This window comes from Adiantum capillus-veneris, chromosome 11 (assembly GCF_014529385.1).
Source record: "Adiantum capillus-veneris isolate H3 chromosome 11, ASM1452938v2, whole genome shotgun sequence".
In the NCBI taxonomy this organism is placed as follows: Eukaryota; Viridiplantae; Streptophyta; class Polypodiopsida; order Polypodiales; family Pteridaceae; genus Adiantum; species Adiantum capillus-veneris.
In genome coordinates, this window is record NC_140941.1 from 78,698,578 (window position 1) to 78,725,711 (window position 27,134).

General features: G+C 46.4%; 1 protein-coding gene across 1 annotated transcript in view; it reads left to right on the top strand.

Annotated features, from left to right (window-relative positions):
* Positions 1-26,906, top strand: part of LOC147447507 (uncharacterized) — an 83,331-nt gene extending 56,425 nt beyond the window's left edge. Inside the window, exons 4-5 of the mRNA XM_086524341.1 lie at positions 26,594-26,684; positions 26,773-26,906. Of these exons, the coding sequence (XP_086380467.1) occupies positions 26,594-26,684; positions 26,773-26,906 (225 nt within the window). The remainder of the gene's footprint in view (positions 1-26,593; positions 26,685-26,772) is intronic.
* The last annotated feature ends 228 nt before the right edge of the window (positions 26,907-27,134 follow it).

The window sequence follows — 27,134 nt, forward strand, 5'->3', positions numbered from 1 at the left end:
ACCGTTGGTCAGATGCTTCCTTGGTTGGGGCATAGGTAATTGGCTTTACCTACAAGATCCGTAGAGGGGTTGCTGTGCGTATGAGAGAGATTGATAAGGCTATTCTACCCGACTCACACGTCCTCATCCGGGGAGAGACCTTCTCATCACGGTTGGTCGGTGTACTTCGATTCTCACTCCAGAGACAGGATTGTTGCTCGGCAAAGAAATCTCGTCTTTAGCATTACGGAGTTTGGCCATCATGGACGTCAATCAGACTGGAGTTTTAGGGTGAGGTTTCGCGTGATTAGTAGTTGACTGCCCATTGAGGCATTGTTTTTGGATTTCCCCTTTGCACAACCAGTGTGAATGGCAGTTTGTTGTTTGTTGATTAGAGTGAGCATCCATAATGGGTTCATGACGTGGGGGGCAGTTGCGACTTTTGCAATTTTCGGAATCCTCACACCCTCTTTTAAGGCTTGCCTGCTTACTCTCTTGGGTTATAGACCGAGCACTCTACAGATGATCCCAGATACAAGTCACCAGTTGGATTTTTGCCAGCGAGACCCAGATATGCAGCATCACTCTTTGGACCATGTGGAAGGCTTGATGTGCCCACATTCTGGGCTCACAATCCTCCCCTACGTCCACCATTTTGACAGCCATTTGAACAGAGTTGCTGCATACTCTTCGCAGTCAGTGAGATTCTTGAGCCGGCTTCTCCAGGGTAGCGGAGCAACGTCAATACGTCTTTCTTCACACATCGAGACGAATCCAAAGGTGCATCAAATCAGCCCCGGAGGTGCTTCACGTTGAAGAGTTACCGTGGTGACAATCCCCCTTCCAGTTAGTAGAGTCTGCATTGAGGTATTGCATGTGTGTACATTCCATTTACGCAATGAAAAAGCAAGTACCACATTGGCAACGGTTGGGGGGGAGGGGGGGTGGCCCTTGAGAGGGTTGGTTGGGACCCCATCAGGTCTCTCTCTCTCTCTCTCTCTCTCTCTCTCTCTCTGTGTGTGTGTGTGTGTCACAAAGTGATGACGTGGCTGCCCACTATGCTGGAACCCTAACCCTAAAAAAATCTGAAACCCTAATTCTGCTGAAACCCTAACCCTAAAATCAGAAACTCTAATTCTGCCCTAACCCTAACCCTAATCCTGAATTTTGCTGACGTAGCAGTTGACATGTGGTAGCTGTACGGATCTCCGTCATTTGCGGCGTGAATTGCGCTGGCAGCTTTTTGACACTTTTTGAGCCATGCTTTTTTTTCCACGCAATTGTTGAGAGAGAAAGAGGGAACCTCTTTGCTTTATTTGACTAAGCAAGAGAGAGAGAAAGAGAAAAGCCTCTTTGCTTTATTTTAGCAAGAGAAAGAGAAAGAGAAAAGCCTCTTTGCTTTATTTTAGCAAGAGAAAGAGAGAAAGAGAAACTGCTTTGTTTTTGCAAATCTTTTGAGCTTTTGATTTTCAGCTTTTGGGGCTCTGCTTTTGGCATCTCTTGTACCCTTTAAATAAGTGGGTAGACCACTCACAACTCAGAGCATCTGGAGGCAGAGTCTGAGTGTGAGCGTCTGCCCGCACTCTTGTACTTTGAACTCAGATTAATACAAAAAGAAATACCGAAAGGGGCGCCAGTTTTTGGGGCCAATATCTCTAGGCACGGAACTCCGCCGGGCCAGTGTTGAATTAAATTGTGAATTGTGAATTGCTTTGAAGCGGTTATTTGGTGCTGTCGTGGTAGATTCTTGACTTGGACCAAGTTTGTTATAGTGGTATCAGAGCACGGCCGATTTCTCTTCTATGGGAAATCTGATCCCAAATTTTTTTCCGCGGCACCTATGGCTTCAGGCAAGGATCAGTCGACTCCTGCTGGATCTGAAGATGCGGCAAGGAATCACAACGAAGATTCCGGCAAGGAGTATGGCCCGCCTCGGCCTACTCAGGCGGAATGTCGAGAGATGGAGCGTCGTCAATTGATCGGCGATGCAACAAAGATGATGCTCAATTTTGCGAAGGACCCAAAATTTGCAAGATATATGAGCGAGACTTCTTTTCAGAAAGTGCATTCGCAGTGGCAGAAAACCACACCACCACCCCCAAAACCCGCTCTGAAGAAACCTTCTGCTCACAAGAAATATTCAGAGAAGGAATTAGAAGAGGTGGTTGATGCACGGATTGCTCAGCTTTTTGACGCGCAAACCAAAGCCAAAAAGCACGGCAAAAAGCAAAAGAAAGGCACCGACTTCTCGGGCTATTTGGGTCGTCAGTCGACATTTGAAAAGGCAAAGAAACAGAAGAAGCGTCTTTGATTTGAAGAAGTATCCAGTTCTTCTTCTTTTTCTTCTTCTTCTGGCAGTTCTTCTAGCTCATCTGACTCCAGCAAAAAAAGACCGAAAAGGCAAAAAGCGAAGCAAGAAACAACCCTTTGGGAAGGGCAAGAAAAAGGCAAAGAAGTCTAAATCTCGCCCAGTGAGTGACAGTTCTACAGAGGACTCGTCTACAGACAGTTCAGACTCTGATGAGAGCAACTTTTATGCAAAGAAGAAGAATTTTTACAAAGCCAACCAGTATGACTTTCTCGAAGACAAAAGCAAGAAAGTCCGAGAGTTTAAGGAAGGTGGACAGTCAATTAAATTTGACACGTTTTCGGGATATAGAGATGCTTCAAAGGCTTTGTCTTTTGTACAACAGTTTGACATCGCTTTCGCGGGAGTACGTTACTCTGAGCACTCTTAAGATTCAAAGAGCTGCCTCTTACTTTAAGAGAAATGCTCGAACTTGGTGGTCCACGCTTCTATTAAGCAAGACTGCGCTAGTTAAATGGCTGAAATTCAAGAGGCTTTTTATTTCTTCTTGGTTGACTCGAGAGTATGAAAGTGATATACGAACTGCTTGGAACCATGTTCGGATGACCAAGAAAGATACAGTGGACGCTTATTGCGAGAGATTTTGGAGCTCTTTTCTACCCGCCTCTTTATTTAAGAAGATCTCGTTCAAGGAACAGATTGAGCGTTTTACCTTGGGTCTATCTACAGAGATCCGAGATCACTGCTTGGAACAAAAGTCAGCTTCTATTCAGGAGTTGATGAGTCATGGCAAACAAAGTTTTGCCATTCACTCTGGCAGTCTGACCTACCCCACCGTTGAGATCATGACACACAAGAGCTGAACAAACTTCGATAAATGAACGTAGAAAGAGAAAGAGCAACTCAGAAAAGAAAGATGCACGACCCAAGCTTACTCCTCAGGAGCGAGCTCGCTTCATCAGAGAGGGGAAGTGCTTTGGATGCGACGAACTTGGACATATCTCCGCGAAGTGCCCTAAAAAGGCACAGAAAGAACAGAATGACAAGGACGACGAAAGGCCTGAGAGTTTGAGAGTAGCTGAGGAACGTGGAAGAAAAGGCAAGCTGAAAACAGGACTGGTTCCAGATTGCGTGGGTACTGATCCCAGCACGATGGACGAGAGTACAGAACTTCGCCGAGCTGGGGGCAAAGTGAAAGACCAAGAGGCCCTGATCTTCTTTGATGGAGGAGCCAAGGCCAACTTCATTTCACCGGAATTGGCGGCGCGGCTCGAGATCACTCCCGATTGGATGGGACCACTTGCGGACGCAGTTCTAGCAGCACCCGGAGGGACGTAGCCATTACACCTGTCATTGGCAAACTTCGGTTGCATTGTCAGGAGTATTTGGGGCATGAGGACTTTTACATAATGCCTTTGGAAGGTTGTGATGTTCTCTTGGGAATTCCTTGGTACCACAAGAACAACGCCGTGGTCGACTATCGGGCAAGGAAAGTAACATTGACTACAGAGAAGGGCAGAACCATTGTACTCGATATAAAACTGAAGGGTGAGTCTATCCCTATTGTATCGGCTTCGGCCATTTCTAAATTAATGAAATTCAGTCTGTTTGTTTAGTCGATCTTTATGAAAGAGTCGAGTGATGAGGATAGGACAAATATGTCTAAACTTGATAAAGAACGCCAAGATTTTCTCCACTCTCATGCCGATTGCTTCTCAAAGGGCCTGCCAGGCGAGTGACCAACTCCTCGTCCTGAGGATCATACCATTGATCTGATTCTTGCAAGCACACCACCGAACTGGTCAACTTACCGTGTGAGCCAAGCACAGAACGAAGAGATTATGAACCAAGTGAAAGACCTCTTGGAAAAGGGTCTTGTCCAACCTAGTACTTCACCGTATTGCTCTCCAGTGTTGTTGGTTTTGAAGAAAGACGAATCTTCGAGAATGTGCATCGATTTAGAGCTCTCAACAAAATCACCATCAAGAACAGATTTCCGATTCCTAGGATCGATGATATACTCGACACATTACAGGGATCCTCGTGCTTTAGCAGGATTGATTTGAAGAGTGAATATCATCAGATCAGAATCGCGTCGGGAGACGTCTACAAGACAACATTTCGGACGACTTTTGGGTTATTTGAGTTTTTGGTGATACCTTTTGGCTTAACCAATGCTCCTGCGACATGTAACCGGATGATGGACAGGATTTTTCGAGAGTACAGGCTATTTGTTGGCACTTTCTTTGACGATATCATTGTTTTCTTCAAGAATGAGGCAAAAAATAGAGATCATCTGCTTCAGGTCTTTCAGGCATTACGAGATCACAAGGTAGTGATTAATGCAAAGAAAAGTGAATTTTTCCTACCAGAGATACACTTTTTGGGACACATTGTGTCAACAGCAGGAGTGCAAATGGATCCAGCCAAGATAGAGACTATCCGTGATTGGCCCGATTATTAGAATGTCCATGAAGTTAGAAGCTTCTTGGGACTGTGTTCGTACTACAGGCGGTTCATTCGAAAGTTTGCAGAGGTTGCTTCCCCTTTGGATATCTTGACACAGAAAGGAGTCCCTTTCTCGTGGGGACCCACAGAGGTGACTGCCTTTCAGACATTGAAAGAGAAATTGACTATGGGACTAGTTTTGACTTTGTCGGACTTGCAGAAGTCATTTGAAGTATATTGTGATGCTTGTGTCGTAGTCTAGGTGCGGTCTTACTGCAAGAAGGCCATGGTATTGCTTAGGAGAGTTGAATGTTCTCTAGGCCGGAAATGATAGCACAGATTTATGAGAAAGAGCTCTTACTCAATGGCCGCATTACCTACTCAGAGGGGATTTTACTGTCTTTACAGACCATCAGAGTTTGCCTACTTCTTGTCACAGAAGTAGCTATCGGAAAAGCAGATGCGGTGGGCGAACATCTTGTCACAATTGCACTTCCAGATTGTCCATGTTCAGGGACAGGAGAATGTTGGTCCTGGCTTTTTCCGCGATACATCATAGGAGCTTCGAGGATATGGTCGACCAATATGCCACGGATACGGATTTTGCAGACATTTTCACACGGATACGGGATGGGGAGACAATAGCGGGATATTCCATTCGGGATGGCTACTTGATGAGAAAAACCATGTTGTGCGTTATACAGCCGTTGAGGGAAAAGGTTATGACCGAATACCAATGTCCACCTTTTACGGGTCACCGCGGCATTGCCACCACCATGAAAGGGGTAGAGAGACACCTCTTTTGGCCAAGACTCAAAAAGGATGTGGAAGAGTTTGTGAGCAGTTGCTTGGTATGCCAGAAGGTCAAGTTTGACTGGCATAAAGCACAGGGATTGTTACAGCCTTTGCCCATACCCACCTGCCCAGAAAGTATTGAAATGTATTTCATTTTTTATCTCCCGAGAACACAGAGTGGTCACGATGGTATCTGGACTGTTATTGACATATTTAGCAAGCAGACTCATTTCATTCCAGTGAAGAAAACAGTCAAGCCGGATCACTTAGCCAGACTATTTGTGGCCCAGATTTTCAGATTACATGGCATGCCTGAGACGATTGTCTTCGACGGGGACCCTAGAGTTACGAGTTTGTTTTGGAAGGCAATTTGGGAGAACATTGGCACGCGGTTGTAGTTCTCGTTATCTTTCCACCCACAGACTGACGGGCAATCTGAGATTGCAAATTCAGTCGTTTTAGATTTATTGAAGTCTTATATCTCGGATTAGAAGACTCAATGGGAAAAGTATCTACCTTTGGTGGAATTTGCCTAGAATAACACGATACACTCTTCGACGGGGAAGGCGCCATTTGAGATTGTTGAAGGTGCTGTGAAGGTTCCACCCTTCCTAAGCACGAAAGATAAGATTTTTGAAGCGGATGAATACACGCGCGATTTAGACACGGCTTTTGCCAAGGTCCACGAGGCTTTGCAGAAATCTCAAGAACGCCAGGAAAAGGCTGCGGATCGCCATCGGCGTGATTTGAAATTGAAGGAGGATGATTGGGTGCTCTTACGTTTTGAGAAGGCAGGTCTAAGAAGAAAAAGGGAAAGGAGAGGCTTTTTCCAAAGCTTAGTGTGCGATATTACGGACCTTTCCAGATCTCTGAAAAGATCAATGATGTTTTCTTCCGATTGAAACTGCCTGACACTTGGAGGATTCACAATGCATTTCATGCGAGTCTCTTGAAACCTTTTAAAGGTGATGTGCCCGACGATGGGGAGCTTGATGAGCAACCCGAAGTGGAGGAAAACGAGGAGATCCTTGTTCCTGAACAGATTTTGGCACATAAGGACACAAAGAATAAAGGTGAAGTTCGAAGGCGGTTCTTGGTTAAATTCAAGAACTATCCTGCATTGGATGCGAAGTGGATGGAGGAGGAGGACCTAGCAGATACTCCTCAGATTGTGAAACTTTACCTCGAAGCTTTTGGTTTAGCATAGTCTATTCCAAATGGAACCCAGAATTCAACTTGGCCGGGGATCTGGTACAGTGGGATGCACAAGAGGGGAGTTACTCCACTTCTTTGTCAACAGATGCCTTGATTTTTGTACACCAGAGTCACTGATGTCTCTTTGAGCTTCAGGGATACTGAGAGCTGACAATATGACTTTATGAAATGAAATTCCGGAATATGAAACTGATTTGTTCTTGACTTGTTTTTAAGTGCAGGAACTGATAGACGAAATGATTGTAGGATTTTGGTCTAATTGATCTCGAATAGACATGGTTGCAATAGGGGTTAGTCAATCGGACAACTATGAGGCCCGATTGGATCTAGATGCGGTTGCTAGCTACGTTGCCGATAAATCATGGTCTACGATCTGAATGAATGTTGAATGTCATGTGATGTGACTGTCGATTGGTACATGTGCTAGATATGTGTTCCTAGTAAGTAGGTACTAATAATCAGTGTCTGCTAAGACGGTTTATGGCCTCTGTCTGTTTTGCAGGTGTAATCAAGGGCGATTACAATGCTTTCAAGAGGGGGTATATGTCACAAAGTGATGACATGGCTGCCCGCTCTGCTAAAACCCTAACCCTAAAAAAATCTAAAACCCTAATTCTATTGAACCCCTAACCCTAAAATCAGGAACTCTAATTCTGCCCTAACCCTAACCCTAACCCTAACCGTAATCCTGAATTTGCTAACGTGGCAGGCAACTGTACGGATCTCCATGATTTGCGGCGTGAATTGTGCTGGTAGCTTTTTGATAGTTTTTGAGCCATGCTTTTTTCCACGCAATTGTTGAGAGAGAAAGAGGGAACCTCTTTGCTTTATTTGATTAAGCAAGAGAGAGAGAAAGAGAAAAGCCTCTTTGCTTTATTTTAGCACGAGAAAGAGAGAAAGAGAAATTGCTTTATTTTTGCAAAGCTTTTGAGCTTTTGATTTTCAGCTTTTGGGGCTCTACTTTTGGCATCTCTTGTACTCTTTAAATAAGTGGGTAGACCACTCACAACTCAAAGCATCTGGACGCAGAGTCCGAGTGTGAGCGCCTGCCCGCACTCTTGTACTTTGAACTCACATTAATACAAAAAGAAATACCGAAAGGGGCGCCAGTCTTTGGGGCCAATATCTTTGGTGAATTGTGAACTGTTTTGAAGTAGTTATTTGGTGCTGTCGTGGTAGATTCTTGACTTGGAGTGTCCAAGTTTGTTACGCTCTCTCTCTCTCTCTCTCATTCTCTATCTAAAAGGGATCATCATTCATGCTAAGTAGCACACGTTCAAGCAAGGAAAGAAGTAAAGATTTGTGGGAGTGTAAAGTCTAGATCTTGTGACCATTTCAATTCTGCTACACCTGACAATAAGGCATGGGTCATGAGGTAGTCCCAATACCTCCCAGCTAGTATCATCAATGCAGCCATTCCATTTAGGCATAGGTGACACAATTATCCTCCTTTTTGAACAAGAATCTAGGACCACCATCCAAGGGTTAACAAGGGGATGTGTAGAAAACTGGGACTAGATGACAAGCACCTCCAAGATCCACTCCACATCACCACTTCTAGCCAAAAGCTTCTCCACCTGAGACCAAGAGGCCACATATGGCGGGATATGAAAAAACTCATCACCTTCCTAGGAGAACAAGTACAAGGGTGTAGACCACATCCAGCTATCTTTGGCAACACATCCTGAAACCGGCCCGTGGGGCGGTAGTCGTTGGCTTTCACCCGAAATTCTTTACTTTAGACACACACACAGAGCACTTTGCAAAGGAAACCTGCGACGGGAATTAACACTTGAATACACACACGGCTCGGAAGCTAGAATGCCCCGAACAGACGCCGACAACCTGTAGGCCCCAAAATTGGCGCGCCTTTTGGTATTTCTTTATACTTTGAGAGGGTAAATTTACAAAGTAGAGCCTTGGGAATCCTTTACCTGTATCACACTATATACTACCTGATTTGGCCAAATTTTGGCAGCATAACAGCCGCAAAACTCGGGCGAAATCAATTTCCCTGTTGGATCTCACTTGCATTGGCGTAAACCCTCTGATTCCTGCCCAAAAACAGTAAATTCAGCTCGTTGTATTTACTGGTTTTTGCCCTGTTTTCATCCCCAAACAGTCCCCTAACTGTCCTCTGCTAGTGGGGCACGATTCCCAATGGTTCTAGCATCTGTATGGCTTGAAAACAATCAATTTTCTGCGCATACACAGCGCTGAATTTGCACCTGTACGGTGAGGTTATGAGCAGTTAGCTACCCTTGTTCCTCCTCAAGGAGGCTCTTGCCTCAGCACAAAAGAATGAAACCACACAGCTGTACATCGGTCAAATGAAGAGCCCTCTTGTAGGGCATCACATAACTGCACGTAAGGGAGAGAGAGAGAGCAGTGTGTAGTGTGTAGGTCATCACTCTTAGCACCACACTGTACATAGAGAGGAAAGCAAGCACTCCATAGCTCTTAACCTGTGATAGGTTCTCAATGAAGCATCCCCCCAGCATAAATCGAGCGTCCCCTCTTCTGCCCTTAACTTGTAATGCATCTATGAACAAATAGATGCAAAAGGGGAAGATTTACATGGCTGCCAAAACCTGCGTATCGCTGAAAATGCAACAAAACAGCCCTGTAAACACGCATCTGATGCCTTCCAATGCTGAAAATGAGCTCCTTGGTCCTAGATAAGGTCATGGGAAGCTCAAATATGGAGAGAAATGGCTAAAAATCACAATTATCAGCCTCCAAAACTGCTCCAAAAAGTCAGTTACGAGTTCTCTTCTCCCAGACTTGGTAAATCGACCAAAAAGTGCCACTTGGCACTCATACATGCAATTTCCCCGCATTGGGCTTCCTGCTTAAAAATCTCTCAATTGGTGCATCAGTTGACTTTGCAGCAGAGTAATAAAATGTTCCCCTTGTCATACCGGAGGTAATGACGCGAACACATTTTAGGGCCCAAAATAGTAGTTCCCTAAATTTTAGGAGATGCTTCCGTTGGGCTCCCACTGGTCATCTGACCATCTATCCTCATTGGGACCGCATCCAAAAGTGCAATGTGGCCCAACTGTCGGATACTTTCTGTTGGTGATCCCACCTTGACTTTATGCCTTAATAGAGATCACTTCCTAGTATCCACCAACTTGCTAAGTGCGACGGGGATACCTACATGATCTTGAACTGAGCCTAGACATCCTTTTACTTTACGAGTTCTAGTGCCAACCAACTTCCCGTCTGCGGGTGAAACTACCGTTCACATTGGCCATACAATGTCTGACCATTTGCAACTTCAAAAAGAGGGTCTCAAAAATTAATCAAAAATCATTGGAAAGAAACCAACAACTAAGGTTAGCAGTTGCCACGTCCTCGTGACACATCCACTTGAGAAGACCATGAGAACTCAATTCAAGTTAGATCTACCATGTCTCCGTTGGTATACTGCAACATAAACTCTCCACTGTCCATCTCCGACATATGAAGTCTATGCCAAGGCATGAGCAAAAGTTCACTCTAGACAGGTGCAAACTGGGCTGTGAGCTGCAAGCAACCTCCCACCGAAAGGGATCTCCAATCTCCTCAGCAAGGGAGGTACACCAATTGAAATTGGTCCAAAATCAGTCCCCTTTGTTGCGCAAAAGTCTCCAACCAACTGGTTGAAAATTTACATTTGTTACGGGCATGAGTGATTTCACTGGAATCACCTTTGGGTCTTCAAAACGCACCCTAGATCTCATCCAACTCCATGCTGAAAATCAGCAACACTCCTGAGTCTTCTACTGTCTGAAAAATGCAGGTATACAAGGGTTCTTCGTGATGAAACGCAGGACACTTTGATCAGCCCCATTCCAATGCAAAAATGTTGGATCTATGGTAGTCTCCTTGAAAAATACACAGCCACAAGTTGCCCTCTTGCTGGCTGAAAAACGCAGCCTCCAACAGCCACTTCTCGTGCTTTGGATCCACTAGGCGTCGTCAAGCCAAGGCTCTGATACCATGTCAAAGTGCAGCGGAAGGTGTGGTGGCAACAAAACACGTGGGGGAGAGAGAAGAGGAGAGAGAAAAACGCTAGAGAGGAAAGATGGAGAAAGAGTCTGCGGGGCACAAACTCTACAAACTCAAAAGAGAACAAGGCTGGAACATATACAATATGTCGGAATGGGGGCTCCTCCCTTTCCCTATATAAGGGAGCAACAAAAATACCCGACCTAAAGAACCCATGCCAAATAAATGGGAGCCCAACAAAAAGGCCACAAGTGGCTTAATGGAAATTATTTGGAAAAATTTCCCATGATGCCTATACTCTAGAAAAGCTTCGCAATGCCGTGCACAGCTATAGAGGATCCCTCCCTCACAAACTTTAGATGGGAACGTAGGAGATGACCTCTAAAAGCAAATTCGTGGGTCATCCCTTTCAAATTGAAATGGTTGTAGAGGGCCTCTCGCCTCTCGCCATTGCATCCCTTTGTGTTCTCTCTTGCCATAGCACCTATCTTGCTGCTTGTGCAACAAATGGAGTTAGACCTACTTTTCCATTAGCCCATGTTCTTCTCAAGCACTATCCAATGATTCTTCACACCACAATCAGGCTTTTAAAACACCAATGGACTTGCTAAGATCCTCCTTGAGGATGGACAACAAGCTTTAGGGTAAACAGAAAGAGAAGCACTTTGCTATAGCCTTGGACATTCCAAGTGAGAAGTCAATAGCAACACCACAAATAGAAATTGTCACAGAAACGGAAGCGTGTTTGTGATTATTCAATTATAATAGTGTAGGAATCTTACACGGAACAACACTTCGAAAATAATGCATAGAGAGAGAACATGACACTAGGGACTAGAAGATGGGCTAGTCTCCCCCTTGAGGATATTTTCTATTAATACTGAACTTTTACAGACACTTGAACTGGAATAGTTTGCACTATTCTTTGTCCCAGAGTCTATCATGATGCATAAAAATGCATGTAAATCATGAGCCTATTGGCTGAAATTTGATATACTTGTAGCGGAGAACGGCTATGTCTATTTCTTTCTCGAGTCTTCTTGGCGAGGGAGGTCCCTACCGTTAACTGCTCGCTTAGGGGATGCCCAAGCGAGTACGCCTTGGCTGATTGAAAGTCACTTCTAGTACTCGACGGAGTGCTGAAAATTCACGTGGTAGTCGAAACTCTGCTTGTTTGAGTGCGGCTAGTCTCCACAAGGATGCACCCAAGCTCCTATGGCTTCCATTCACCTCGGCTACACACTTGTAGCCTCTGGGAAGCCTTCATGGAAGCCGGAGAGAGAGAGAGAGAGAGAGAGAGAGAGAGAGAGAGAGAGAGAATTTTCTACATGTGTTCTCTGCTGAGCAAGCCCTTGCACAATGGTAGCGCCACTTCTCTTATTGCATAGCTTAGGATTTTTCCATGCTAGATGGTGCTTAGGGGAGAGAGAGAAGGCTCGCAAAGTTGCTCGCAAAGTTGCCAATGCTGGCTCTTTCGAAAACTCCACGCTTCAATTGAGTTTTTTTTAGACTTTAATTTAATATTATTAAATTTGATTGCGTTCAGATTGGCCCGACCACTCATTTTTAAAGGCTTTAAACCTTTAAACTTTAAAACGAGCCTTAAAACAAGGGTTTTTGACCAATCTGGAGCATTATTAACTCTATTGTTTCCATGCCTCTCTCGACTCAGTCTGTCTGCTCTTGCTTGGACATAATTACTGTGTGTTCGGTCGGCCACTTTCTTGCGTAGTCGTAGTAAAAAGGTTAAATTCTATCCTTTTCTGAGCGAATTGGGGACACCATCTTATTTATGTGCTTGGCCTGATGTGTACTGCACTGCGTTTGTCTACTGTTCTACTTATCATATTATTTGGACACCGATATATTATCAAATGGCACATTGCATCGGAAAATTTACCTGTCTATTTAATTTATTCACTGGTACGAATAAATTCTTAAATCTCTTTTGTGTGCTCAAAAATCATTTTCATTCATTTATAGACTTAGCTAAAAATATTACATCCCTTTGGCTTTTAAACAGTTGTCTTGAACCGTAGGGCTTCATGATACTTATGCAAGATGTCTAGAAGATCTTTCAATTTTGATTTTGTCATCCTTTGAGCATCTGGAGGGGAATAATTCTTGAACTGCACTAAGTACATACGATGAGTCCTTCTAGACTTTAGTTGGCGCTCCTAATGGTGTATAATCTCTTCTGGAAGAACTATCTCTTCAGCTTTATCTATCTCAGGAGGATCTTTTGTAACTGGTTCTGCAAGAGGTTCTCCAATGAAAGGTCATAGAAGACTCATGTGAAAATCGTCATGGATTTTCCAAGCCTATGGAAGATCCAGTCTAAATGTGACCTTGTTTATCAGTTTTGTAATCTTAAACGGGCCATAATATCTGTTGAAAAGTTGTACAACTTTCTGTTTCTGATTGTCTTGTTTCTTAAGTATGGCTCTGTTAAACTTGAGAATAACAACTTGGCCTTCAACTAGCTTGAGATCACGACAATGTCTATCTATTGCTTTGTTTTTTTTTTCCGAGAAAAAGATCCTTCTATTAGTTAATGAAAACTGCCCATAAGGCTACATCCACCTCTGCAAGAGAGGGCTACAACAAGCATGATGGGGAGACTCTCCCAATGAAAAATCAGCATATATACAATGAGGCTAAATCAAGAGATGGGAGGAGGGAAGAGCCACACAGGTGGACAGTAGTGCCATCTGAGCACCCACCCCCTGGACTATGGTGTAGAAAGGCCCAGGGCGCCAGAGTCGAAGGAAAGCCTCTCGGCGCTCCCGCATGCGGTCGGAGCTGCCCTGTAGTCAAAGTTACCCGGAACGCGGAACGGGAACGGCGACGGGCCTCCCTGCAGAACGGGGGAACGGGAACGGGCCCGGAACGGGAACGGCGCGGAACGGGAGGCTAAAACAACACCCAAATATTGTTTTTTTTAGCGTTATGTGTTTGAATACAAGTAGTACTAGAGTCCTTTGACTCTAATACCCACAAAAAACACGATTCGAAGACCATTCAACCTTATTATGACTTGATTGGGATGTGCGTTGCCCAGAGTACATAACACATATACAACATTGAGCAAACACAATGCCCATACACAATGCTCTCAAATAATTGCAAGAGTAGTAGTCAGAGATAACACTTTGGAATTAATTATGGCTAACAAGCCTCAAGGGCTGCCAAGGTGCTACAATAAAAACAAAGGGGGGCAAACCAGTGACCACTGACCACAATACCAAAAGACTGAAGGTGACAAATACCATAAAGATGCTAGTAGCTACAAATGGCAAAGAGGACAAGCCTCAAGCAGCCATACAAAAAGGTAAGGATAAATGGCAAAGACTCAAGACTCAAGAGCCACTAGCTTGAGAGGCCTCCCAATCCGTAGTAGCCGGCTGTAAATCATGCACATCCTCCCATTCCTCATCATCGAGCTCTAGGTCCGGCTCAATCTCAGCCACGGATGAAGTACCTGGTGTTGGTGGATGTGCATCTCCACCTACCTGAGGAGCCTCTTGCTCCATCTTCCACTGTGTAAAAGGATCTGTCTGTTTGTCTGTACTCTTGCAAAGCATTTTCAAATTTGCGTTGACGAAGACAAGATCATTAGCCTTCTCCACTCCAAGCCGATTCCTCTTCTTGGAAGCAATGTGGCTAAAGGTACTCCACAATTGCTCCAAGCATGAGGTACTAACTGACTAGCTGAGAATACGGATCGCCAATCTCTGAAGCTCAAGGCCATCATAGCCATAGTCCTCCCACCATAGCACTGAACCTATCTTCCTGCGATCAATCTGAGCATCTGGACTGCCAAATGACCCCCGCATCTCTCTATTGTGTCTCAACTGATCTCTGACAATGCGTCGACCATCTCTGTCTAGAACCATCTTGTTTAAGATCTCTGTAAATTGGTTCATGACGTCCCTATTTGTCTCTTGCCCTGCACCTTGGAACTCTGGATCCACCATGTACGCTGCCCCGTGTAAAGGAGAGGCATATGAATTCCACCTTGAGCTGCAAAGCGCATGGATCTCCTCATACCGCTCTGCGTTCGGCTCAAGCTGTGCAAGCTGCTCAATCATGCGGTCCATTGCCTCATAAATCTTGCCAATGCAAGGATCCATGCCATCCAGAACTCGAAGCAAATGAACCACCGGTTTTACCTGTGCGTCTAGACTCTTGAGCTCCTTCCAGAACTCAAGATCCTCTGCCTTATCCTTGCACAAAATCCCTGCAACTGTCTTTGCATAGGGGGAGGTGGTGAACTCATCACTGATGAAGACTTGTCGGACCGCATTTTGACATTCAGACAGCCTGCGCACAAGAAGAAAGTTGAATGCGAAGCGGGTGTCTGAATACTTTAGAAGCACTTTCCCGTGCAACCGGCCCGTAGGGCGGTATGCGTTGGCTTTCACCCGAAATTCTTTACTTTACTTTAGACACACACACACACAGAGCACTTTGCAAAGAGAACCTGTGACGGGAATTAACACTTAAATACACTCACGGCTCGGAAGCTAGAATGCCTCGAGCAGACACCGACAACCTGTAGGCCCCAAAATTGGCGCCCCTTTCGGTATTTCTTTATTGTTTATGAAAGGGAATAAAACCCGTGATCTCCCACAAGCTGCCCCGCACAATCTAGGCTAAGAAACACTTGTTCTGGCCCGATTTCGGCAGCATAACTGTACTAGGACGCTTCACAGTCAGTATTCCCACGCAATAGGTGACTCTCCCGACGCATACGGACACTTTCCAAAACCTGGCGAGAATCTGCAGCACGCTGAATTCTCTGTTTTCTGCCCCGAAAATGCGCCAGTTCACGTGTACAGCGGTCCCCTTGCGTCCCCGAACCTCCTGGGGGTATTAGGGTCCGTTTAGGGCCGAAACCCTAAACCTGCAAAAATACACAGCAGGCTGTAATTCCCTGTTTTGGGCTCCGTTTCGCGTGCCGGTCGCATCCGTAGCAAGACCTCGAGCTCCCGCACCTGTAGGGCTGCTTGCCCTTTGAATCGGACGAGATTTCTGGTGTGAAACCTCTCCGAATTCACCTGTACCTGCGGGGGATTAGCCGCTAGCTAATCCAGTACCTGTGCAAGAGGCTCTTGCCTCGGCAATCGCGCATGAACCCACATAACTGTACATTGGTCAAATGAAAAGCCCACTAGTGGGGCATAACATACTGCTCGTAGGGGAGAGAGAGAGCAGTGTGTAGCGTGCAGGGCATCACTCTTGGCACCACACTGTACATGAGAGGGAAAGGAAGCACTCCATAGCTCTTAACCTCTGACAGAAGCTGAAATGAGGCCTCTCCCAGCTTAAAAATCAGTGCCCATTTTTCTGTAGGAGGAAAGTCCATGAAAAACTGACACTTGGCGCATTTTCAAGCATTTTCCCGTTTCGGGTTTGCCGCTTAAAAGTATCCTGACCGGTTGCCCAGTTGACTTCGCGGCAGAGTTATAAAATGTTCCCCTAGTCATACCGGAGGTAATGACGCGAACACATTTCACGGCCCAAAATAGCAGTTCCCTAAATTTTAGGAGATGCTTCCGTTGGGCTCCCACTGGTCTTCTGACCATCTATCCTCATTGGGACCGCATCCAAAAGTGCAATGTGGCCCAAGTATTGGATACTTTCAGATGGTAGTCCCACCTTGACTTTACGCCTTAATTGAGTTCACTTCCTAGTATCCACCAACTTGCTAAGTGCGACGGGGAGGGGGGACCTATATGATCTTGCTCTGAGCCTAGACATCCTCTTACCATACGAATTCTAGTGCCGACCACTTCCCGTCTGCGGGTGAATGTACCGTTCACATTGGCGATACAATGTCCGACCGTTTGCTACTTCAAAAAGAGGGTCTCAAAACAAATAAAATAAACCCCATTGGAAAGAAACCAACAACCAAGGTTAGCAGTTGCCACATCTCTGTGACATGGTTAATAACTGCCACGTCCTCGTGACATCCAATGTAACAGCTTTCTCTTGATGGACAGGAGAAGAGGAGCAATCTGCTGCTCGGGGGACAAGTCCAAACCAACCTGACAACCCAAGTACCGAACTGCAGTCCCTGGAGGAATCCACCTGAAACCCTCTCTTGGCATCCAATCTGGCACAGGAGCACTGCCAACCGAGAAAGCCATTGTCTTTCTCTAGTTGATCAGTGCGCCCGATGCACAGCGGAAGGTCTCCAAAGCTTGCTCATATCTGTGTAGATTGGCCTCCTAGCCCTCTAAGTACAAGGCTGAGTCGTCGGCAAACTCAGCGTCCAGAAGCTCATCTCCCCGTATAGGGAGTGCCAAGCCCCTCAGACCAACCTGTTGTGACACCAAAAATCTGCTCATCGCCTCCGCATAGAACAGAAAGAGAAAGGGGGCAAGGGGACAACCCTGTCTGATCGATCGTGTGAGCATGAAGCGCTCACCTCTACCTCCTGCCAAAAGCACTTGACTGTGAGCCTGTCTGTACGAAGTTGACACCCCTTTGATCCAAGCATCTGAGAAGCCCATCCTGCGTAGCGTGCCCTCTAGAAAGTCCAAGTCAACTCTGTCGTATGCCTTCTCAAAATCGAGAAGAAGAATCACAAGGTCCTCCCCACGGAGCCGTGCCAGGGCAGAAGCCTCCCAGAAAGTGAAGATGTTGTCAAGGATACTGCGTTCCTTGACAAAACCTGTCTGAATCCCATGTATAAGGCTCTCCAAAAGTGGCTGAATCCTCAAACTCAGAGCCTTGGCAAGAATTTTGTAGGCTGAGTTGAGGATGGTGATGGGGCGCCACTGTCGAATCTCATCCAAGGAGCCACCCTCCTTTGGAATGAGGTAAATCAGGCCCTCACTCATGCTATCCGGCATCACTCCTGTGTGCAGAATGTACTGAAAGGCACTACAAAGATTTGGGCCAAGCAGGTCCCAGTACTCCAAGAAGAAGCTGGGAGTCAGCCCATCCTCACCTGGACAGCTACCACGAGGGAGGGCCCTAAGAGCCGTATGCAGCTCCTCAAGCTGAAGAGCCATCTCTAGTCTCTGGCGCATCTCCTTAGTCACAAGACAAGGCATCTGTGTCCAAACCTGCTCCTTGCATGCATCCTGTCGCTCTGACTGGGGCTCAGCCGACAATAACTCACGGTAAAAGTCAGTAGCAACTGCACGCATATCCTCGGGCTCACAAACAGCTGACCCATCGGGTCTCCTCAACTGATTGACCTTGGCATGCGAGTGTCGAGGTCCCACTGTCTCAAAAAAAGCACGTGTCACTCTGTCACCCACCTGAGTCCACTGAGATGCCTGTCGATGAAAGGCAAACTCATGACGCCTCTCCTCTGTGCAAGCAAGCTCCTGTCGAGCCTGCTGTAACTGCTCCTCCAACCATGGACTGTCTGGATGGTGCTCCTGCATCCTCTGTAGTGAAGCAATGCGTCGTCGGAGACGTTGCTCCTCCTCTCTCGCTGCAGCCTGTCGAGCAGAGACTCTTGGAGAAAAAAGTGGCTAAGCTGAGCTAGGACTAAGGCCACTCTGTTTGCAGGTAGAGCCTGGCTGTCCATGCCCTCTGTCCAGAGAGCCTCTATCCTCTCTCTGAGTGCTGAGTCCAACAAGACCCGCTCTGGGATGCGAAGCATCGTGCTCCCACTCCTCTACCTGTCTGCCACTGTGAGGATCACTGGTGCATGGTCCGAGAAGGATTTCCCTGCCAGGATGCCCACTGATCCCCCCAAGTCACTGAAGTGGTCACTAGTGTAGAAGCGATCTATCCGCGATAGATTCACTCCTCCCACTCTGCGGTCCGATCTAGAGAAGGCAAGACTCTCTGGAGGCCTCACCAAGCCAGAATGCTGCCATGTATCCGAGACCCTCAAAGTCATACACAACCTCTCCCATGCTGCTAACTCGACTCCATGCACAGTAGCATGGCTGCCTCCGATCCTGTCAGAAGGGTCCAACATGTTGAAGTCCCCTCCTACACACCAATGGTCAACCTGTTGCAAAGACTCAACAATCTGTGACCAAAACTTTGCACGAGCACTCACCACATTGGGCGCATAGATGTTCAGGAAGCCCACAAGGCCACCTTGAACCTGCATAGTAATCCATTGAGCCCTGCCTGGCACAATAATCCCTCTGCCCACAATGGCCTGCTACAATGAGTCCGCAATGGTCATACATACCCCACCCTGGATGCCTCCAGGTCCAAAAGCAGTTGACCAAAAGGTATCATAACGTCCACGCAAAATCTCACCACATCTCCGAATGCGGCTCTCAGACAAATGGTTCTCCTGAAGCATAAGGAGATCAATCTCTCCTCCCACAAGGCAACGCTGAAGCTCCTGACGCAATCGGCCCCGCTGTCGCTGAAACTTGGGCCCACCTAGTCCCTGCACGTTCCACGAGACGATCCTCATGGGGAGCGAGAGAGAACAGATGCTGCCGTAGCAGCAAGACGGGCTATCTTCGAGGCTGGCTTGGATGGGGAGTAATCCGCATCCGAGCGTCCTCTAGATAGGCGAGACTGCAGTGAGTGCCTGGCCCAAGCCCAAGCAGAGCGAGTCGTGCGTAAAGCAACCTCCTCTGTCCAGGAGTCCTCATGGATGTATACATAGCAAGGCAAACACTGCGTATCAGCAAAAAAGTACACCACAATGTGCCTACATCCTGCTGCGTCTGGGGGTGTCACCGCAAACTTGGCCAGTGGCCACAAAGTCTGCAGCAAATCCGTAACTCCAAGTTCTCCCATGTGGTGAGAGAACTCGAGAACCTGTGTATGCAACCATCCCACCACTGAGTCGAGGGACCACTCTGTCTCGGTCCTACCACAGAGGGGGAAGGAGAAACCAACTGCTGAGTCCAAGGCCTCTGTCCCCCTAGCGGCGAGGAACAAAGCATGGACCCTGAAGCAGGCTGCCAGTGGCCACAAAGTCTGCAGCAAATCCGTAACTCCAAGTTCTCCCATGTGGTGAGAGAACTCGAGAACCTGTGTATGCAACCATCCCACCACTGAGTCGAGGGACCACTCTGTCTCGGTCCTACCACAGAGGGGGAAGGAGAAACCAACTGCCGAGTCCAAGGCCTCTGTCCCCCTAGCGGCGAGGAACAAAGCATGGACCCTGAAGCAGGCTGCCTTGTGGTCTGCTGCGGAATCGCCGAGAAAGCGAGTGAACCCGTAATTGAAGAAATCCCAGCGGCGTCCGAGGTCAATGCTCGTCAGACCACGAGGGATAGCTGCAAGGGAAGATGTCTGAATCTGCAGAGGGGGCCGCAAGAAGGGTTGACCCTCTCTCGCTAGGCGACTCGTGGCAAAGGCGCTGCCAAGAGATCTCCTAGCCGCCGGCGAGGGACCAGTCTCCTGAGTTGACTGTGGTACTGAAGCAGGAGGAGGGGGAGAAGGAGCTGGGGGACGGAGGAGAAGAGAAGTGGGGTGGGGCGATAGAGGCAGGGAGGCGAGGTGGGGAGTGGATGGGAGCAGAGGGCGGGGGGGGGGGGATGAGGAGGAGGAAGGGAACCCTGAAGGTGGGGCGGCTGGCGAGGGTGAAGCGGAGGTGGAGGCTGGCGTAGGGGGCTCCTCCTGCTCAAGAGGACCAAAGCGGTTCCCCGTGGGAACCCACTGCTGCTGAGTAGGCACCTGAGGGCCACTCTGAGTGCCAGGCTGTCGCTGTGGCCCCTGGCGTCGACGGCCACGGGTCTGCTGCCACCCCTCCTCCGCTGGAGCCCCAGGCTCGGAGGGTGGCTTTGAATCTGTGCGCTGTGCCAGTGGCTGTGGCTGCGGCCCAGCCTTGGCAGGCTGGGACTGAGGCTGAGGTGCAGGTCGTGGCCTCCTCCGTGGACAGGCCTTCGCTAGGTGGCCCATCTGTCTGCAAATGAAGCACTGGTTCGGGAGACCCGAGTACTCCACACTCTGTCTAAACCAACCCCCACTCACCCGAGGCAGAAGGATGACCTTCGGGAGCGTGTGGGTATCTCTGACCAAAACTCGAACTGAAGGGATGCCAGCTGCCTTGGCAGCTACTGATGCTGTCGTACGAGGTGTCTCCAGGACAGTCCCTATGGTTGAGCCAATCCTGGAAAGCAGACTGAGATGGGATGTCTGCCTCCTCTACTAGCACATCCGAAGTCGGATCAAAACCATGTCGCCACTGTCGAAAGTGGGCGCGTGATGCTCGGATGGCCAGTGGACTCATAGCCATGACCTTGGAGGCCATCTCGGAAGTCTCGAACTCGATCTGGTAGTACCCCTGTCCGAGAATCTGGACATCCAAGATCTTGCCCACCTCTGCGAGAAGGCGGGCCTGGAGAAGGTCTCGTAGCTCTCCTCTGCTAGGTCGGGTGCCGAGAACCTTGCAGATGACCGAAGTCGCCTGCAAACACTCTACCTCTGCGGTAAGGCTCGCTTGCTCTGTCGGCGAAAGAGCAAGTCGAATGGTGGGCTCAACTGGGTCGGGCGAGGGGGCTTCAGGCGAGTCCCTCTGCGGCGAAGGCGGAGCCTCCATCTGTGTCTACTGCTGTGGCGTAAGAAGAGGATGGCGGGTGGAATCTGCAACTTGGCACGCAAAGCACTGCCCCAAAACGGAGTTAATGCTATATGTACCGATATGCAGGATGCAACTGTGAGAAAAAAGAGCAGGCGGGGCGGGTGGGGGGGCGGCAACGGGTGGGGACGGCTAATGCGGGAGCGCTAGTAGCAGCGGGCAGGGGCAATGGTGGGAGCGGCTGCAACAGGGGGTCAGCAGCGGATGGCGGCGGCGACGGGGGCAGCAGTGGCGGGCGGGGCTACAGCAGCGGAGTGTCGCGAGCTGCTACAGCAGGGGTGGGGCAGCGTGCGGACAAGCAGGGCAGCAAGGGGGGCAGCGAGGGCTAGCGGGGAGGCAGAGAGGGCAGGCGGGCAGCGCGGGGGGGGGGGGGGGGGGGCAATGGCGCAGCGTAGGGGGGACAGCAGCAGCAAGCGGGGATCGAACCATCTACTGCTTTCTTATGCTTTTGTTGAGATCTAAGGATAGTGCGTTTCACTTGCGTATAAGTGGTATCTAGATCTTGAACAAATTCATCAACTGCAAATATCTTAGCCTTAGTCAGAAGGCACACGGCACATGAGAGAATCTCTTAAAATACTTCGAAACTTTAAAATCACAGTTCAATTTTGGTTAACATGGCTCGGCGTAGTTCCGTGCCCTGAGAGATTGGGCCCAAAGACTGGCGGCCCTTTCGTATTTCTTTCATATTAATGCTTGATCAAAGTACGACTCCCGCGGGTCCTCGACTCTCAGACTCTGCATCCAGATGCCTTGAAGAGTGAGGCCCTTGGGCTCCTTTTATTCTTACAAGGGGTTCCAAAGGCAGAGTCCCAAAAAGCAGTTAAACTCAAAAATAAACTGTCCCAAAAGCAGCTGGTCCTCAAAAACATCCAAAAAGCACCAGTGCAATTTACGGAATTCTGTATTGTCTTGCCACGTCAACAGCCATTGTGAAACGCGGAACTCCGTACAATCTGCCACGTCAGCTTGTCAGCGCGTTTTGCGGGATTACTACTACTGCCACGTGGGCACTTCTATCGCAGGTCATTGTGTGTGTGTCTAGGCAGTGTTGCCATGTCATCATTTTGTGGCATGTGGCCAAACTGGCGCCCAAAAGCTGCCCATCTGTACTCGGCTACCACGTCAGCAGAATTTCGCAATCTACAGGCTGAGCTGCCATGTCAACATGCTGCTGTAATTTCCCTTTTCAGCTCTTGTTGGGGCTAGGTCCCTCGGCCAGGCTTCATGTTGGTTTGGGTTAAAGTTGAAAACTCTGGTCCACTTGGCCAATCTTTTAAGTTGGGCATGCCACGTCACAAACTTGTGACATACCCCCCTCTTGAAAGAATTGTAATTGCCTTGGATTATGCCTGCAAAAGGAAACTAGTTCAGTAGACACTGACTCGTAAGTACTCATGCATCAGATTGCACACATCCAACACTAGCACAAAGACATTAGTCACCGAACAATCACATTTCTTTTGAGTGTCTCATATACAACCATGATCTTTGTAACATATTTAGTAATCATATCCAGACCATGCTGATGTTTTGACGGATGTCTTGATTCACTAGATGTTATCACTATCAGATTTATTCCCTTTCACATCTCAAGCAAACCATGCCCATGATCATCCCCACAAAACACTTTGTTCACACTCGTTACCGAGGTGCAAACATTCAATCTAGTCATCTCATCTAGTCCAGAACTCTCGATGCACCTAGATCTCTATGTAGCTATCTCATCCTTCCGGAACTCTTGATGTGCTAACAACAATATCCATTCATCTAATCCAAATGGAAATCTTGATGCACTAGAATCACATTCACTTAGCCATCACATCTAGATCTTGTTGATCTCTCACAAATGTCTAGATGCACTAAGTTCATCAAATCATTCATCAGAGAAAGTGCCACCGACATTTCATCTTTCTTTACATTACTCTAACAGTACATAAAGCTAATATTCCTTGAGTTTTGGGGCACCTAATACCCTATTTTGCATAGTACACAACGATGGTTGATGTTTTTAATTATAGAAGAAAACGAAACATTCTAGTATATCAAGTATAGCTTTTTCAATATTGTTCGTTTCTTGTGACAACTACATGCATTTTGTAGGTAGTAACCATATCTAGACATAAGGATCAAATTTGGCTAGATATTGAATAGTTTTTTTGGGATTCTACAACTCATAATGTTGAACCCAATTTTTTCATGTTTGCTATATTTAGCACTTCATCTTTGTCCCCAAGATTCCCCTTGGTAAGAGATGTATTATTCTTTTGACATGATCCATGGTTCCTTATGAACATAAAGGACAATAGGGAACTAAGAAAACATGCATATATTATTTTTATTGAGCTTGGCTATAGAAACTTTGATGATAGGTTTGCAGAATGATAAAAATTCAACTTTTTTGTACCTATTTATTTTGTGAAAACAAAAAATAGTGAGTGAGAAGCAATCATATGTTCTGATCACCAACCCATTGAAATTAACTAGGGAATTTATGTCAAGTCCTACAAAAATCCCTAATGTTATTTTTATGCAACAAAACGTAAGAAATGACTGTTTTGATGAAAATGCAATGGTCCCTCAACTTTGGAGGATGGGTGTGACCAAAAGATGAGAAATTTTACAAGTTTCTTATTTTTTCCATGTGTAGTAGGCCTTGAACTATAACCTCATGAAAGGATTTTACAAAATGAGTGGATCTACTATGGTTTTGGAGGTTTTTTTCAAAACCCTGAAAGGACACTTTTATGTCCTGTTAGGTTACCAACCTAGTGTTAATCGTTGGAACTCTCTAATGAACTATTAATCTGGTTCCTTGGTTCTTGCTTTGGACGCTTCGCGAAGCCGTGCCTCTGTTCACCACAACCATAACACTTGCCCTCTTTGAAGTACTCAACCTGCTGCCTTCTGTCAATTTGGGTCCTATGGATTTCTTCTTTTGATTTTGCCTTCCCTTGGAAGACTCTTGCCTCGTTGAGGTCGACACTAACTTGTTCATAGGATAGGTTAGGGTGTCGGCATGCATATCAAAGCCTTCTTTGGCATGTCCCAGAAGTCTCTCTCTGAATGGAGTTGGACTTTTGGTTCAGGCAATGCAATATACCGAATCTCTTTTGGGAGGCTGCAACAAAAATGCTCAACCTACTGCTTAAAAGTGATCTTCCTAAAAGAAGATGCAAGTAAAAAGGTATGCCAAAACCTCATGCAATAGTCACCCAAAGTGTCTTCTTTTTTCATCCTCAGAAGATGCCTAGCCTTGATGACATCTTCATATTCTTATGTTAACCAAGCTGAAGTGAAAATTCTCTTGAATTTGATCCACTTCTTATGCGCTTCTCTGTACAACAACAAAGTAAACTACCATGTCTAAACGTCACCTTTCAGATAGGACACCACCCTTCTTACCTTGGAGGCTTCCGAGAAATGACCCCCCGAAAAGACGATGTCAATTGCTATATAAAAGCAAGGGCTCGATGGGTATTCCTGTAGCCTCAAAACGTGTCAAACTTAACTACTTGACCCCCATCCTTGATCTCCTTGGTGTTCTTTCTCCTTTTCTCTCTGTCTGAACTCTCAGAAGAGGATGATGTCTCCTCCTCTGAACTGCTACTTTCTCAGATCTGCTTTTCCTGCTGTTCTTGCTCTTTCTCAGCTTCTTCCACTTTTTCTCATCCTCAGTAGAATTGCCGGAATTGTTTGAAGGCGAAGAAAAATTGGGGTTATTCTCAATCTGCTAACCACCTCGAAAGTCGACTTTTGGCCCAAATAACTAGGGTAACCCGTTGATTTGCTTTTCTTTCGAGAGTGCTTTTTGCTTTTCATCAACTGCTTTGTCATTTTTTCAAACTCTTCTTGCGAGTACAGTTTCTGCTTTTTTGCACTCTGCTTTACTTTTGTCTTCATTGCCTACTTGAAAGGTGAGTAAACGGCTTCCCGCCATCTTGAGTGAACCTCACCAAGGGAATGATTCTTCAGATGTTTCAAATGCTTCGGGTCCTTGGAGTACTCGTGCAATCTTTTCACACTTGTCAACGTGCTATTGACGTTGGTAGTGTCTTGTCGAGATCCTGTGCTGGAAATTTTCCATGGTCTCTCAAATCATCAGAAAGAGCCTTGCTTCCATTGGAATCTCCATTGGTTTCTTTTGTTCACCGCTGGGATTTGGATTTTCTTCATCTTTTGGCAAACGAGTAGTCGGAGGGGTGCCGTCTCTCTCGGAATCACTACTAGAACCCATGTGCACTGCAGAAAAGAATTGGATCCTCTGTAGAAGAAGAATCGTCCTAGCTATGATACCACTGTTATAGGCTTGCACATTCTAAGTGAGAAATCAATAGCAACACACGAATAGAAAGTGCAAATAATTGAAGTGAACGTGAAAAGATAAGAGAGAGGAGGAGAGTCAACACAGAACGGTAGAGTTTCGTTCCCATATGCATTGGCCCCAAATACCGGCGCTCCTTTCGGTATTTCTTTATTGATTTCCGATCTCAAAGGTTCAACTCCCTGAGACTCTTCGTCTAGATGCTCTCCCAGAGTGGCCCCCAGAGAGACTTACAAACAATACAAGGGATGCCCAAAAGTAGATCCCCCCAAAGCTCCTGAACCAAAAGCTTTTGTCTCCAAAAGCGTAAGCAAATTGGCGACAAAAGCTGCCCATCGGTACTTGGTTGCCACGTCAGTAGAGTTCTGCAACTTACGGGCTGAGCTGCCACGTCAACATGCTATGGTAATTTCCGTGTTCTGCTCTTGTTGCGGTTAGGTCCCTTGGCCAGGCTTCAAGTTGGTCTGGGTTAGAGTCTTAACTCTTTGGTCCACTCGGCCAATCTTTTAAATTGGGCATGCCATGACACAATCTTGTGAGTGACAAGCACACACCTATAAACAAGTCGATGCCTAGTATTAAAAGGTTGATAAGACCAAGACTGTTTTTTATGCGTTTTTTCTAAGAGGCATCAATTTAGTTGGAAAATATATGATGGTGGTACAAAAATCGCCAGCTTAGCTCGATTCCAGTATCATCTTTAGCCAAAAAGGACACAAATTTTGACTCGAAGTTTATCATGACAATGCTGGCATTAAAATAAGACTTGAAAAGAGTCATGTTATTACTGGTAATAATTGAAGTTTACAGGAGGACTAAACAAAGTTCAAAAAGCTTATTTTTTGGGATTTTTCAGCTTTCTTTTAAGTGCCGGCATCTCAATTTTCCTGTGCTGACTCAAATTTAGAATTGGTTATTTAGACTATAATAGGAAGTAGTCTCAAATCTACTTGTTACATGTATTATATGCATTATTTAATATCTGTAGTTTTTCTTTTGACAGGTTGCAATGGCTTGCTCAGCAGCTAGTTCTGTTATCTATCAAGCTTATCTCTTCATTCTTGTGACAGAAGAACAATTCCAAACCATGGCAAGTATTTTTTCATTTCCAGAAACGGCGACTTATCTTTCTTGATTTTAATTTGTTTTTCCCTGACATGGTGAAACCTGCTTTACAGACAGGCTTTAGCCAGGCAAGTGGAAGCATGGCTCTCTTTCTTTCAGCAGAGCTAGGTACTTTTTCTTTAAAACCATCCTGGAGAGCTCATGGATATTTATACTATATACTAAACAAAGAACATAATTTGAGCTTATAATGGAAAATTTTGCTCAAGCAGTTGGGTTAATGAGATGTCTTGGCCTTATTACTTCACTTTGAGTTGCCATATGCTGTAAAGGCTGAAATTAGCAAGATGCCTATTCATAAAAAACTTGACCATTTGTCAAGGTATGTTTTTTATGAATAGATATGCTCGAACATAGCCCCTAAGTTTTTCAATGCTCAGAGGAATAATGCCTAGTATTCGTTTTTCAATGCATATGCC